The sequence below is a fragment of the Strongylocentrotus purpuratus genome, unplaced genomic scaffold (genome assembly GCF_000002235.5).
Source record: "Strongylocentrotus purpuratus isolate Spur 01 unplaced genomic scaffold, Spur_5.0 spur5_scaffold_9, whole genome shotgun sequence".
NCBI classification, from domain to species: domain Eukaryota; kingdom Metazoa; phylum Echinodermata; class Echinoidea; order Camarodonta; family Strongylocentrotidae; genus Strongylocentrotus; species Strongylocentrotus purpuratus.
The window spans coordinates 32645628-32663160 of NW_022145615.1; the positions used below are offsets into that span (position 1 = coordinate 32645628).

At 37.2% G+C, this 17533-nt stretch overlaps 1 protein-coding gene across 1 annotated transcript in view; it reads right to left on the reverse strand.

Moving 5' to 3' along the window:
* Positions 1 to 12315, reverse strand: part of LOC586975 (RNA polymerase II elongation factor ELL) — a 48823-nt gene extending 36508 nt beyond the window's left edge. The window contains exon 1 of the mRNA XM_030976582.1: positions 12084 to 12315. Within this exon, the coding sequence (XP_030832442.1) occupies positions 12084 to 12218 (135 nt within the window). The 5' untranslated portion in view covers positions 12219 to 12315. The remainder of the gene's footprint in view (positions 1 to 12083) is intronic.
* Between the last annotated feature and the right edge of the window lie 5218 nt (positions 12316 to 17533).

Sequence of the window (17533 nt, forward strand, 5' to 3'; positions counted from 1 at the left end):
CAGTATACATTTTCTTCCAAAATTGTTTGGCACATGTCATTTATTTGTAATCTTCAATATTCAGTGTAAGTTTCGTTTGATTCTGTGAGAATTAATTTTCTTATTTTTTACCAGAACTGGAGTTTATCTTAAACTCTGTGTTCAAGTATATGAGCCGCCGCCCTTCTGGCTTCAAACAGACACTGTGTTCAGTACAAAGGATACAGATTAAAATTCTCATCCTAATCCTGATCATTGTTCCCCCTTCATGTACATCTTCAATTATGACATATATCCAATGTCACTGTGGTCCTCATTATCACATCATCATCAGGGTAATATGATGATCAAACATACTGCATGGATTTCAGATGCCTGCCTGATCAGCAGAAAACACAAGCTGAACTTTGGTTCACATAATGCCCTTGATATTTAACCAAGTGCTGTGGAAAGCAGACCAGGTTTAAAGGTCAAATGCAGCAATGTGCAATTTTTCTGCTCCGCATAGTACCTTGTAGTCTACGTGAAAACCCTTTAAATTATTAAAAAGATGCTTACATCTGCATTAAGGCCTACATATAGCATTGAAATTGCAGATTGATACACACAGGCATAAGGTATGAAAATTACCCTGTAGCGAAATAAGATCATAAATCTCGACTACAGGGAACAAATATTTTTTTTATTTTTATTTCATTTTAACTCTTAATGCTGATCTTAAATTCTGGTTAGTCATTTAATTACTACATCAATTTTGTATATATTGTTTATAACACAGGATATGGGTTGTTCAGATTAATTAAACATACATAAACAAACTAATGCAAAACATGCTGAAGATATTGTAGGCCTACATAAAAGCACATGCACATGTAACTGTGGATGACCATATGTTAGGCACATGGGTCAGGGTCTTCAGCTTAATAGAATTTTTCTTTGATCATTACTCAGCAGTTGTAGCTTTTTATGCAACAATTTTTCCTGTGTGAATGCCACTTTCGATGAATTGTCAGCGTGTCTTGCACCAAACAGACAGTACATGTATTTTTTATATAATTTCCACCCGATGTGAATGGGTCCTTGAGAAGTTTTTCCAAAATGATTTGCTGCGGTTAGTGACAGCTGCTTTCTGACATGATGAATGATTGTAAATGTGCTAACATGCATGCAGAGCAGAAAAACCACACTAAAACAACAGCAACCTAGCCACAAACATACTGTTACACCTTTATGAATAATGCACATTTACCTACAGTACACTGTAAACTTACCAAAATAATAATAATCATAGTAAATGTTATAATAAATACTTAATAAAAGTTGATACTAATGATTCAAAGCGCTTTATTATTATTATTATTATTATTACCCTAGCATTCCCCATCATTCAAAGAATTTCTTCTTATCAGATGCCCATTTACATCACTCGGGTCCTGGGTGGAGAGTGGCAAATGCAGATTAACGTCTTGCCAAAGGACTCACATATATGTGTAAGTTTGTTGCTGGATATCAATTTATATTTTATCCCTACATGTACCTGTAAGTTTGCCTACAGCCTGAAGGCCTACAACTTGAAGGATGCGGCCTACAAGTTGAAGGATGCAAGTGGCATGTGTCGACATACATCATGTGAATGAATGGCTTTGAAGACTGTCTGTTCCACTAACTATGAATCATGTTGCATCAAGACAATCAAATGAGTTCTACATCGTTCATGAATGTGTATTTAGTTCCCAATTTCACAGATCAGCTAGTACAAGTTCATATTTTTCTACTACAGAGAACTTGCGTATAAAGACCCATCAGTGGCAACAAGAAAGATGATCTTTGTAGGCAGGTGGGTTTGACATGAACTTGTTCCTTTAATAATGTTTCTGAATAATGCTATTCAAGGAAAATAAAGTTGTAACATAAATATGAAGACAGGTGGTCTTTATATATGATGTGGCATGGTCTTTATAATTATAATGATGGCTTTTAAAAGCAAGTTTTACTGTAAAAATTAATAAAGCAACAGTCACGATGAGCTCATTTCATCATATAAATGCCAATGTAATATGGCACAACTGAGAAGCTTTGTAATTGAATGCTTTGTTACATTATTTGATGTAATCCAGAGATTACTGGATGACCATACAATGATATCAAATTCCTACAAGTACATGTAGGTGAACCACACAATTCATATGCATGTAATAAGAGATCCACATGTATTGTATGATTCTAGAATAACTGCACATAATTCCTCAAATGACAGCTTTGTGTCATGTCCATGTACTGTAGTTCATCTAAAGTAAATCTATTGAACACACTACTAGTTACATTTCCTCTCATAACAAATAAAGCACTCCAAGGTGATATATATGCACTAGGTGGTAGCCCCTATTCTTTCCCAGTGTTATTGGTATCAATGTCAGAAGACCGGTGGAAGTTATAACTTCCTTCCGTACCTGGCCCGGTGAGTGTGTGCACGGCAACAGAAGGTGTCAGAATGAACTACTGGTACTACCTCTATCACACACAGGATACAACTCTACTTGATGGCTATTTATCAGGGGCGGATCCAGGAAGGCCAAAGGGTGCGGGCTCCCCCCCCCCCCCCCCTCCATTTTTTGTGTAGTTTGTCAATGGATTTGTTAGTGCAACAGTACACCATAAAATCTTTTGCTTTTGATCATTGACAGTATTTTGGAGGAATATGAGGACCCCCCCCCCCCCCCCCTCTTTAAATGCTCAATAACTTTCTTTTCCCATTGGTTGTCATTATTTAGGTAAATTGATCACCCCCCCCCCCCCCTTAAAAAATTGTTGAACCATTCCTGATAATGATACATACATGTAATAAGTATTTTCATTTATTCACTACTCTCAAGTCAAGAGGTAATTGAGTTAATCAAATAATGCACATGTACATGTAGATGATTATTAACAAAAATGCTGGTTGTTTAATTCAATGTTCCTTACTGGGGGTAATCATTATTCAAAATTTATCAAGGCTAACCTTGACTACATTCGTTTTTTGTTAGTTTCATTACTGTGGATGATATAGTACATGTACTGTACATGTAACTCTATGATTTTAATGTAACTTTTGAGTATGTTGGAAATAAATGCAAACACAATCCAATACATCTACCGGTACATGAATCTGTACTGACAATAATTCAATTTAGAAATATGCCACAGAGTACCAGTCAGTCTACCCTGGAGATGACATGTAAAAAATATAAAAAAATCTTTCTCCAAAAGCACTTTGATACTTGGGATTGACAAAATATGGTAAAGTGTCAATGTGTCAACCATAAAAGAGTGGCCTGCTCCTAAAACAAAGTCAACTATTGTCAGTCTTTCCTCTGGTTAAGGCTATCAAGGATTAGCTTTGCATGTTTTAATCATTAACTATAAACAAGCAATTATCATTTTTGTTATTCAATATTATTTTACACGTCCATGTAAATGTATACTGATCACCCCCTAACCCCTTACCCCTAAGCCCCTCCCCCTCCTACCCACCCCATCCCCTTTCACACCTGTTCCTAAAGAAAATAAATGTTGTTGATACTTCAGCAATAAAGGAACAGAGATATTATAACAGAGACATACAAAGAAAAGGAGAACAATCAGCTGAGAAGAATCATAACATAAGAATAGCCCAGGATTCGACCTGATTAATGGTCCATGCAGGGCAGGTAATGTAAAAAGTTAATGATAATAATTGTCAGTCTTTCCTTGGGTTAAAGTTATGTGGGATACATGATTGGTTTATAAGCTTTCCATTGCTACATTTTTATTCATAATTATTCTATTTCTGATAAATGTTCCATAGTAAATGTACAACCCAGCTGAACACTAGTATTATAATAGCATGAACAGAAAGAGGAATCAGGATGTAAATTGTATTTTTTGAGTAAAATCCCACATTACTGCTGCCTGTTATCTTGATTCAAGACATAAGTACTGTATATTCCTCCGAATATGGAGGCAAATCATAAGGGAGTTGGGTATCGGGAAGTGATGTTATCATGTTACAAACAGGGTAATCAAATCCATATGTGGATCAACATTTACAGTATACATGTATGTGTCACCGTTAACTGCCTTTTTCTGGACTGCATCCTACATGTACATGTACGTGTATGTTGCATGCACGTATCCTTGTCAGTCAGTCGCTGTGCGTAACACTATCTGCAATGTGAGACTAGGGCTGCGTTCATGCTTAAATTTTGAAGGCAGAATGAGCGATCTGAAACGCTCATCGTAAACGCTCATCGTGATCGCAGTTCCACGATGTAGTGTTCATGCTTACTTCTCTGGCTCCCCAGGCAATTCTAAGTGTGTGGCCTTAATTGGTCTTCCAGCTGGATTCGCAAACCTTCACTGTGCATGCTACGTAGACCCACTAGAGGTCAGTGCGTTGACCCCATTTAAACGCGTTTACAAATTGTAAACGCATCTTTTTGTGAGTTTACGATCGGCGATCGTGATCGCCGTTTTTCGGTGATTCTACAAAAGTGAGCATGAACGCAAGCGTGTTTTAAACTAAACGCGTAACAGATGCCTGATTCTGGCCGTCAAAATCAAGCATGAACGCGCCCTAGGTTGACAGCATTCTGCATGTTGCATCTAGGCTCTGTACCTAAACTGCTCACAGTCAGAGCTACATGAAGGCTCCACTCAAGGCTTTATGAATTGCGGTTGATTGCTGTTATTGTTCTAAGTTTTTATGACGTTTTCCATCGCAAACTATAGACACATTTAACATACACAGGACTACATAAAAAGAATGAGGAGGCAGCGCTTTACTATTTCCTATTTTTAAATTTAATTTTTTTTTCTCCCAAGATGGCTGCTATGCTAAATATGGCTGGCCAAGGTATATTTATTTATTCACAGATAATGTGCTATTTGAGTATACTGATAAAATGTATGACAAAACAAATGATTGGTATCATTTTAGTCCACTTGCTCAGCAAGTTCCAAATTTCAGAAACAGTGAAAAATGTACATGTGTTCAGCTTGAATTAGCTATAGAAGCTATTTATACAAATTACAAAATGTACATCACATCACAGTCTCATTTTTTTGTGTGCTTTTTTTCTGAATACCGGTACATGTAGTACATTTTAATAGTAAACAAAAGAAGGCTGGCAGGGACGAGAAACTCTTTTTGTTATTGCCTTTGTGGCTAAATAATTAAATGTTCACCATATCATGAAGGCAATAGTGTTGACTTTCTATGGCTTTGTCTTTATTGCTTCAAGCCATTGCATTGATTGCACCATGAAGAACAAAGCATGCAAACAATCCGACCCTTGAGATTACACATCAATCACATTTACCTACACTTCGTCAATATCAAGGGGAAAGTTGAAGGCGGGGGGTAGGGAGGCACTGCAGCATGGAGGGGGGGGGGCAGGGTTACAGCCCTGCGCTTGAGAATTTGACATCAATCAATCTCATTTACCAGGTTTACTTATCAATCACATTCACCTAGTACACTCATGTACGTGTACATGTAGGCCCGAATTCACAAAGCAAGGTTTGAGCTCAGACCAAGGTTTGTCGTCAAACCTCCTTTTGTTATTTACAAACCTGGTTTGAAAAGAACAAAAGGAGGTTTGGCGAAACAAAAGGAGGTTTGACGACAAACCTTGGTCTGAGCTCAAACCTTGCTTTGTGAATTCGGGCCGTAGGGTCCATGGTACACTTTACATAGAAGGGAGGAGCTGCAGGAGGAGGGAGAAGGGAGGAGCTGCAGGGGGGGGGAAGGGGAAAGGGGAGGGGAGAAGGGGAGGGGGAAGGGGGAAGGGGGAGAAGGGGGAATGGGGCAGGGGGAAGGGGGAAGGGGGAAGGGGGAAGGGGGAAGGGGGAAGGGGGAAGGGGGAAGGGGGAGGGGGAAGGGGGAAGGGGAAAGGGGAAAGGGGAAAGGGGGAGGGGGAAGGGGGAAGGGGGAAGGGGGAAGGGGGAGAAGGGGGAATGGGGCAGGGGGAAGGGGGAAGAGGAGAAGGGGGAAGGGGAAGGGGGAGGGGGGAGAGGGAAGGGGGAGAGGAGAGGGAAGGGGGAGAGGGAAGGGGGGAGGGGAGAGGGCAAGGGTTGCAATCACATCATGAAAACAATTCTGTCATTAGAGCAGGCAATTGTTGTTTTGACGGCCAAGTCAGTGACTCAACAGTGACGTGAATAGTATGTGTGAAGCTTTACACCTCATTGCCCATGGGCCAATAATTGTGAAATTGTTCCAACTCATTGTATTTATTTTGGCTCGTTTCGATGTGTACTTAATAAGTCTACTGTTGCTATGGTAATATGTGTTACAACTTGCTCTTGACTTGATGACACGAATGAAACTCATGTGAGTTCCTGCTGCAATGGAAAAAGTACTGTGAGCATGATACTTTCACTTACAACAAAATGTGGTCTACAGCTAATACTTTAAAATAAGGCTCGAAAGCATACTGTTGTACATGTAATTTACTTTTGAGTTTTTATAACACTAAAATCTTTTAAGTACATACATGTGTAAATGCTTTATACATTAATTCATTTTTAATAAGATTATCAGTGCCATCAACACATCTTCATCAATGCTCAAAATATTGTACAAACTTGCTTTTTCACACTGCACCCGAAGAAGTTTCACTTACATGAGTAAGCCTAGGTTCACGCTCTTCTTGTTGATGACACATCCTATCAAAAAAAATGTGCACTTTAGAGAGAAAGTAATTAGTAAGGGGCCTACAGTTTTGACAGCTAAAATCCTAATACTTGGCTACTTGAAATAGTGTTTGTTGTTGTGTTGACAAACAGAAGATAGAGACCCCTAAATGTTTACAAAGTTACAAATGCCTAGCCTAGCAACTAGAAGTAAAGATTTACAGTGAGTGTTTAGCAACACTCTGTAGAATTGTGTAGCGGTTCATGTATTAGTCAGCCTATTTGCATATCTTCAGTCTGATCCACATTAGTTTGAAGGAGCTACATGATGTGGGTGACTCGACAACTGTTCAGCCTGAGCTGAAGGTTTGAGTTTGATTGAAATGTTGTGCTGGGCTGGGCAGGTATGCAAGCAAGCCTTCTCGAAGGGAACATTCCCAATTAGACTCGGCTTGTACTGGATGATGACACATTATAGACACATAATATCCATCACACACGAGGATCATCATGATCACATGTGGGAAAAGAAGGAGGTCAAGAGAAGAATAGGGTATCCAGTTCCGGTTAAACCAAGGAGCTAAATCCTACCTCCTCGGTCAAACTAATATCACAGATGCTTCCACGCCTGTAACAAGGGTCCATGATGTATCCATGTGCACATTGACACTCTTTGTCACCTTCAGTATAAACATACCATCCCTTCCCCACTGCAGTTTAGAAAGTGATAGTTTTCTTTTACCAAAGTGCATAGGCCTACAGGTAACAAGTATGTTTGTGGGTCTACACTCTACACACATACATGTACAGTACACACATGTACGGTACATACATTTAGGAATCGTTAGAGAGCAACAAATCTTTAAAGTTTTTTGAGGGATCAGTGCAGGACATAGCCCTATCATACAAACACCTCGCTGATGGTCAATGTTTTCTCTTAAGAACATATTGAAGAAGAAAAACAAATCTGTACACTGTAAGTCTAGTATCTATGATAACAAAGATGATTTCCAGCAAGTTTTTGTGAGGTTGTTTTTATTTTACTGGTTCAAACAATCAATCTACTGCAGGATAAACAATCCTGAATGAATTATAGCTACACTGTATGTTCTCTCGACATACGATTCCCATACCAGAGCTCAAGATAATCTTTAACTTTACAAGTAGTATGAACGGAGTGGCAGTGTTACTCCAGCCCATAGGGTACAACTTTCCCTCAGGGACAATGAATAAAGAGAAGGAAAAAAGATTCTAAAGGAAATGAATCATGACTTTGGGTGAAGGACTTAATGTATGTGGTTTAGCAAGGATCTCTGTGTTAAGTGAAGAAACAAATGTCTATACATTTTGCATGGCCTATTGTTCAGCATTCATAATACATGTACAAGGTGCTTGAACAAGAACTTGAGAATTGCACTGTGCATACAATTGTGTGCGCTGTTATTTTGGATGTACCTGTACATGCACAGTGATTGATGTACTGTATACACTGTATGGATTACAAGAACAGGATACATATTGGTCTTTATTCTTATATTCACAATGGGAGACTAAACTGCACTCCGATGTTCAATAAGAGTACCCCCATGAGGCCTACAATGAACATTATTCAAACTTCTATGCATTTATCAAATCTGCACTCAGTTAAAAACCATTTGTGAATGGCTCCATTTTTCTGAGAATATTGAATTCCAAGGCTATCTTTGAATGGACCGAGTTCCTGGAAGTGGAATGACCGAAATAATAGACTGAAGATCAGAAAGGTGCCCACGAGGCATGAGATAACTTGTTTATAGTGACTAGTCACATGTCAATAGCTCAGTACAATGACTCTACTTTAAAGCTAAACTTTAGTACTGGTAATGCGATTGCATTGTGAAAGAAAAGGTGTGAAAGGATCAGAAACAGTTGATTATGTAGCATGTAAGTATTGGTGTGCACTGCAAGGTTCTGGAGTCATCAAAATCATAATAAATTTGACCGAGTCTTGGTAAAGTAACAAACACTCACATAGAAAGCTATATATGGGACAACACACATCGTGTCGGGGATGGTACTACCTTGGTTTCCTTGTCTTTCTATGCTCATTACTCAGCCAGTATACATTTTCTTCCAAAATTGTTTGGCACATGTCATTTATTTGTAATCTTGAACATTCAGTGTAAGTTTCGTTTGATTCTGTGAGAATTATTTTTTTTTTTTTTACCAGTACTGGAGTTTATCTTTAACAGATACGACTTTGCCTCCACAAGAATGAAAATTGGTCATTTACCATTTTGAAAGCAAAATGGACTTTTAAAACCAGGATTCCAACAATATTCTTAAATCAAAGAATACATACCGGTACTTGTACATGTATACATATTGAGAATGAACTGTAGCATGAAAGTTTTTTTTTACTATCATGCCCTGGTTTGAAAGAAATCTGTGTTGACAGAGACCTACATCTAGTAGTAATAAAAAACTGTAATGTTGTATGGTAACCCTTCAAAACTACACTACATGACACTACAGAAAGAGTTTGTGTTTTAAAAACATTTACAAGTTTGTACAAGAAGAGAAAAAAAGCAGGACTGTATTATACGTACATGTACAGTGTACATGTACTGTAGGCCTATACTGCTATCGTACAGGCACATCTCTTGAAATTAATTAATTTCTGAACCATAAAAAAAAAAAAAATGATAACCTTTAGGCCCTAACACATGTACTTGAGGAATACTGACAGACGTCATCAAGAGGAATCAATAATGAATTACAGTGTACACTCAATGGTGCAATGTTCAGTTGACCGAGTACATTGTGAAGTCAGACACTTGATTGAGGCCTGCAAACTATTGAAAATGTCTGCCTGCTTTCCACAAATTGAATCTGTAGAATTTACATTGATCTTCACTTCATTAAATTGGAATGAAATCAAGGAGGAGGCGAGTTGGCTCAGTCGGTAAAGCATCTGCCTGTCGAACCAAAGATCCCGGGTTCGACTCACACCTAGGCGGATGACTGAAGTCTGCATTGTGTGTTAACGTGCCCCCTTCCCTTGTTCATAGACCCAGGTTATGTCAAGTGGAAAACACTTCGTCCCTCGGATAGGACGTTAAATGGAGGCCCCATGTACAGGAAAGTCACCACCCTTGCACATTAATGGTGTAATGGTGTAATGGTCCACCTGCACACCCCAATCAGGCAGAGTATACGGCATCTGCAAGAATCTTCAGTATTGAAGGAGGCAGATTATCTTGAAGAACAAGAAGAAGAAGAAGCTAACATCCAGATTCGAAACATAATTTCTACACTTCTTAAATTATTTCTTCTTCTTCCTCTTCTTATTCTTCCCTCTTCTTTTTTTCCTCCTTTTTCTTTTCCTCTTTCTTCTTTTTCTTTCTCCTTTTTTTCTTTTTTTCCTTCTCCTGCTCTTTCCCTTCTCCGTTCCCTCCTTTTTCTTTTTTGTTTTATGATGGATTACAATTTAATTGGTTCACAGTAATGTCATTATATTTTTCAGTAATAAATACTTAAATGGGCACTGTGTGCACATGATTTGTGTAGACTTTTAGTGAATGTAATTGTAAGTGAATATTATCTAAACAAACAAAACTTGGAATTCACCACATGTTGCAATATTGCAGGGGAATCATTTTACAAGTATCAAGAGTTACACTTCACACACACAACATGTTCAATCAAATGAGAAATATGTAATTAAAGGGATAGTTTGTGTAGGCTATCAACAGCGAGTGGGCTTACATGTACATGTACCTACATTTACTTATATAGAAACTAGAAACTACAGTCTACTTTAAACATCCATATAATCCATAAATACATGTACACATGAGTTGCCTACATGTAACTTGCCGTGTATGATGTAATCTATGGTTACATGTGCTACCAATACATCTCGATAGTGTAATTACACAGCTTAGAAACGCTCTATAACCGTGTAGGCAAGTATTTAAAGAAACCCTTTTCAGGGAAAACCCCTCAGCAGGATATGAAACCAACTTCAGACAGCAAGAAAAATAACACATGTGGAGAGGATATGTAGGTACACCAATTTCCAATTTTATAAGAAAAACAGCAAAAATCCCATACCAAAATTACATGTATCCTGTTCACCTGTTGTTACAACTTACATAAAATTTCATAAGCATGGACATCAGGGTTTTTACTTTTCTAGACATATGTTATGCCTCTCCTTTCCGTACACTTTAAAATGATTTATGAAAATAATGTTCATATTCTTGGGAACCTACAAAAACAAGCTATGCTTTCCGGTAGGTTCCTGTTTCATTTCATAATTTTGATCTTACTTTGTTAACTACATGTAAGTTCTTTATTGTATATATGAAATGAAATAAAATCAATCAATCAATCAATATATCATTGGGGGGTCCCAAGTCATAAATCCAAATTTAAAAACCCTATGGATTGGATCTGCACATATTTTTTTGTTTTTAGGTACTGGTAGTTATTTAATTTTTTGTTGTTGCTAAATAGATGCTAGTAAAAGGATTGTTATGACTAGTACCGGTACATATGTAGATTATACACTGATTATTTTAGTTTTAGTTTTGACAATTTTATATAATTTAACGAGCAATTTTGTGCTGCCTCTCCTGGTAACCCTCAGCAACCCCTTGATTATATAACAATTGTTCCACTACTGACCCCCCCCCCCCCCCCCCCGCCCCCAGACATAATTATGCATTCCCTTTGAGGAATGTGACCTTTTCATTCACAAAATTATGAAAAACTTTGAAAAGCTATAGTCTAGTCAACTTAAATATGCATTACCAGTAAACAGTATAGTCTAGATCTACGGTTATATTCTTAAAAAAACAAAATATAATTCATGTTTTACCATATTTTATATTTAATATTCACAAATAATAATGGTCAGCTTGATGGAAATTTAATATGATTAATATAATGACAATACAAATACCTGCAATAGCCAAATATGATTTATGATCTTGACAATGTTTCACAAAATATGATATACAGTTTGTCATCAATACTTGGTACATTCGCTAAGTCTTCGCGCCAAACTGCTGACAAAGCCACTGCGGTCCCGCGCCAGTGGCAGGCCGACTGCCCATATTGGCATTGCAACCGCTGTTGTGCAATTGTGCTGCAACACCAGTCGAAAACGACATTTGAGAAATTGTTTACCAAATCGCTGACTGGAGAAAATGTTTTGTATAAAAAGTCCATATGTCAGCAATATCATAACATACTCATAAATATACTCTTCGTGGGTTAAACATTGAAATATATACTGAATTGTCAATAAAGCAACGATTATTATCATAATCAATATGGAATCTGAGGTTGAAGCGCGAGTAATTTTGCCACATATGGATATGTCTTCACACGCTCGAAACTGGAATGAATGGAACCAAACGACACAAACTTTCGAAGCAAATTATTCAAAAAATCATACATACCTTAAGTTTTTGGTACTGTTCGATGCATTTCAGGGATGGGTCTGTAAGTTTAAGGAGGAGTACGGTCTTGTCTGCCCCAGAAAGACCGCTACTCGACAGACCATATTGGAAGTTTTCGAGTAGGTCGGCGGCCATGGTTGAAGCCTACATCCTGACTGCACTGTACAATTCACAAGCTATAACTCAATGGAATATTTGGCATTGTGTGTTCGTACTACGTGTGTGTGTATTTGTCACACAAATTGATAGTCGCGTCGGCGGGGAGAAACAGGGGCTGAATGGAGCAGCTGTGTTCGCCGCTGGAGCTAGCGGCGCGCGCTGCGCACACTCCACATTATTCTTTCGAATGTTTTCGATTCCTTATGAGTTATGGATAGGCTTAAAGCCCACATCGCTGGTGAGTGGTGACAGCGGTGCATCTCTTTTGTCTCTTGTTGGCCTACCGGTATAGTTTTCTGGAGTAGTTTTACAATGGATTAGGAACTCTCTTTTGTCAATTGGAACAGGTGATATCTGATGTAGTTTCCAATTGTGCAGGTGTTTTTCTTATGCATTGACATTATTATGGTTAAAAAAAGAAAGAAAAAAAATCGCGGGAACCTTAATTGTCATAATGACAAAAATTAAAATAAAATATTCCTCATAATTATTATATTAATTATGCCTACTTATTTGCTGCGACATTGTTGTTGGAGTTAATCAAGACGAACAAGTGTTGAAGTTGTGAGCACATATAGGCATAATATCCCGTTAGGCTCTAAAGTCTTAACCAAAAGATGGATGAAGGAAGCCGAGGAGAGGGAAATACGAATTTTGTTTAAGAAACAAAGATAAGCTTGAGTTCTGGTAAAAATTGAAATTCTCACAGAATCCATCAAATTTCACACGTATGTTCAAGATTACAAAAAAAAAATGACATGTGTCAAACGATTTTGGTAGGAACTGTGTAAAAGGCTGAGCAATGAGCATAATATAAAAATAAGGAAATAGTAAGTAGGCCCGACACAATGTGCTATATACAAATTATAGACACAGGTGCTATGTGCAAATGAGAGTTGTGGTTTTAATTGAAGATTTCCAGCAAGTTTTCGTGAGTCTGTTTTTATTTTATTGGTTCAAACTATCAATTACCGCAGTATAAACAATCCAGATCGAATTACGGCCATGTTCTCTAGACATACGATTCCCATACCAGAGCTCAATATTAACTTTTTAAGCAACAATCTATGACGCGCGTTGGTATTTATTTCTGAGCTGTTATACGCAGAGACGTTCTCACGACGTTCGTACTACGATTTTGAAAGTCACGGAACGTTTTGCCAAAATTCATGCAACCACCCACAACCCATTAAATATTACTGTCCTCCTCAACAGTTGGTATCCGTACGTAAAATACTTTTTCTAAGTGTAAAAGCGACTCATTTAGTTTTTCTATTAGCGCAAATATTTATATTTGACGACGCCTTTAAACCCAATCAAAACAACCCTATTAACATTCGCATCCGCCAATAGAAAGAAAGAAAGACAGCAATTAAGAACAAAAGGAAACAAAATGTATAAGTATAATATATGAATAAAGAGAAGATTTGATGAGCTTATAAACAAATCCCAGAGATACATGGCTAAATATGACCGAGAGCTGTCGCTATTGCAATAAGGACAGGTAGGCCTGGTAGGGCGACAGTTATCACACTCATTTACTCTTCTTCTTTTTTTTCCTCGAGAACTCAAACTTTTCATTAAGTTCCCGTCACATCATTTTCCTTTTTGTTTTCATTTCCTTAGATTTCCAGTTTCACCGATCGCAAGCATTGATATTGTCATGCCAACCAGGGGCGACCGAGCGACTTTCAAAGTGCATGTGGGGAGGGGGGGGGGACCAAGAAAAAAGGGTACCTACAAAGGGAAATCTCAAAGCGAAAATATACAATTTTTTAGACAGTGGTATATACCCCTACAATGTGATTACAATTACCAGGGATGATTTCAATATTTGTTTCACTTTATACACCATACAAGATATTGCTTAAGCATCATACTTTGCAGTTGGATGTGAATGTTTAAAAAATTGATTGCGAGCGAGGACATTTTTTAAAAATGTGTGAGGTCGCAGTGCGAAAAATTACATCTTATAAAGAGGAAAAAACCCAATCCTAATGGGGTTCTCATAACGGAAGATTGCAAAGGGCCCATGAATTGATGATTTAAATGTGTTCAGTCTTTAAATTTTTATAAATACTCTCAAACTTTTCTTTTAGTATATTATTTAAGAACTTGCGATATATCTTTAAAGGTATAGAGCAGTTTTTGAAACGCCCCCCCCCCCCTCTCAAAAAATGAAATGGAAGCTCTTATTACCAATCAAGTGAAAGAATATGTTTTGACTAATACGTGATGATACAAATTTTCCTGGAAACCGCCTACTATTAGATATATTTGGTACCAAAACTGTTTCTTTCTCAATGCAATCGCATGACCAGAACTGGGATATACATTGAATAGTTTATTTTGAAGCCCTCTTTATCTTTGGTTCAATTTTTCAGGAATTAATGAGAATTCGTCCACAGACGGCGCTCATCTTCCATTCAATCACGGATTCGATTTTGTGGGCCATAACCTTCCCTTCTCCAACAACTGAAACTGCGATGATACTGGGGGTAAGATTACTGCAACAAATGGATAACCTTTTTATAACTTTATCATTAACATTCATGATAATCATTAAAAGAATTCGATTGTAGAGACTTACAAGAAATCATCTGTAGCGCAATGATATCCATTTGAAATGTCTATCGAAGTTAATCGAAGTCATATTCGCCTTTAGTATGTCATTTTCATGTTTGCACATACGTGACGCATGAGGCTATTGATTTTACCTTAGGTTGATTCATGAAAGTTTTTGCAATCGCCATGAAAAGAACTCGCCCTGTTATAGCCAGATAAAAGGAGTGCCACGTGTACACTGTCATATTGACATTGTTGGCACATTGATTAAACTATCTTTGAGATAAATTAAATAATATGTCGGGGAAAATTTTGAAATCCTGAAGACTTTTTAAAATTTCCCAATTTCTGAGACTTCTTGTCTGATCTATAATTCATATTCGTATTTTCCTATATGTTGTATGCACTTTATTAACTAAACGCACACAAGTCATAACCAGTGTTATTTCTGTTTATGTATACCATACAAAAATCATTCTCTTGTAAATTTTCCAACACTTTCCCAATGGTTTTCATATCCGCTCATAATCTCTGTAGCTTCATATGGACTTTCCAAACGTCGCTAAATGCTACCTCTATTACAACGCCACACTGATGTCACATCCTTACCAACACAAGTGTCTCACGCAAGCTTTTACTCGTAATGCCGTCGAATTTATTGAGGATAATGCCGGTGACCCTATGTTGTCTTCGTACGCATGCACACAAGTCTTTTCTCTAGTGATGAATTTGCCTGTACTTTCCGTCCAGGTAAGATGGAGTTCCGTTTTGTACATGTTCCTAACCCACACTCCGAATCAATAGACCCTTAAAAGTGACTCCATTAAGACAAGGATTATCTACACGTCGGCTCTCCGATTTGCCCAAAGAACCTCGACAAAATTGCTATTTCGAGTCAGGTCTATCGGATGTTGGCGTGAAGGTAGCTCAACCATAAGTAAATAATTAACCAGATAGCACACACACAAACACACCCACACTCACACACGCATAAACAAGCTTTATAATTTTCTGAGAGAGTGTTATTAGACAGAACAGAAAATGTGGTTATAGATGCATAGGACTGATTCAAGCTTCTGAAATATATTCTTAAAACATAATAACTATTAGTAGAATGTGATTTGTGAGGTAAATGGCGGGGGGCAAATCAAAATTAGATTTTGGAGATGATTCTTCAGGAGTAAGATTTTAGCTCTTCTGGATTTTCACTGTTGCATTGTGGCCAAGTTCGAGACGGCTATTTGGGAGCCGCTCACTCCATGGTAGTTGGAAAGAAAAAAAGAGTGTACGTGCAGTGTATGAAAGTGTTACAGATAGACATAAAATCACGTCAAGAAATTAAGGAATCCACAAAACTTCGATGAAAAATGGACAACTGCGAGATTAGTTTTATTAAAACCAAAACCAGTACATGAGAGGGAAAGGAAGGATAGAAACAGAGAGAAATAGAGAATGACAGAGAAAGTGAAAACGGTGAGAAATTAAGAGATGGAGAGAGAAAAAGAAAGAGAGAGAAAGACCTGTACCCCCTCTAAGTACACATAAAAGGTACGTAAATTGATTGCGCTTTTACTTGCGCCGCTCCAAAGCTTTGGAACATCCTACCACTATAGACACAAGAAAAACCTCATCTTTTGCTGTCTTCAAAGTTTTGTTGACGTATTTGTCTTCTGAATCAGAAGAATTTGAATAATCTTTTTATTGTGTGTTAACGAAGCACTGTTATGAATTTTCTTTTCATTCAAGCGCAGTAGAGTATTTTATATAGTAGCTGCGCTATATAAATTGATCAAACTGTTTATTATAATCAATATTCGTATTATTAAATAAACCAAAGATACGTGAGCATTGTTAATGTTAGTGACATCCAAACGATCGAAACCATCACCAATTTCACTCAGTCCATCTTTGATATGGATAAAATAAAAATAGGAATTACACTGAACGTCTGGTCGGTGAAGACCGCGGCTACACATTTCTCAAACTGGAAAAGTAAGAATATTTTCTTTACTTCTTAATTTTTATGAAAGAATATAATGCTAGAATCAAAACAATAAAGTTGACAAACCACGTTCAATGATTTTCTATACATTTCAATTTCATCGGCAGACTTTATAGAGTGAATATTGATTCCTTCATTTTACAATATAGCTGGTTATACTCTCAAATATTATAATTTCACTTATTTCATGATGTAAGTGGTCACTACAGGAAAGACACTTGATCAAATATTAATTTTAATATTCTATCATTTTTAAAAACAGTTACAGATTAATGACTATATCGAGTATTAGACTACTTTTTATACGAATAAAATGTACAGTGAAATAAGGTAAAACTTGTAATGATATATTTACACTTGTCTCAAAATTACAAACGGCAACGAATGAAGAAAGATATAAAAAAAAACTAGTACAGATCTTGAAATGATCGATTTCCTAAAATTGCAAAGTGTTGCGATGACGAATGCTAACATTGTTACTCATGAACATAATCATTATTTTATATAATACAAACAAAAGTAACTTCAAGTTATGGAAGACAGCAGTCGTTTACTGTGTAATTTTGAATTTCTTTTCTCGGGAACCCTTCTTTTGGAATATAATTATCTTCTATCTTCCTCCATAATAAACACTTTACACATCTCGTTATATGATGTATTACAGAAAATCTTACTATATCCGAAATTCGTTATAGTTTTTACATTCAGATATTCACGATGCAAC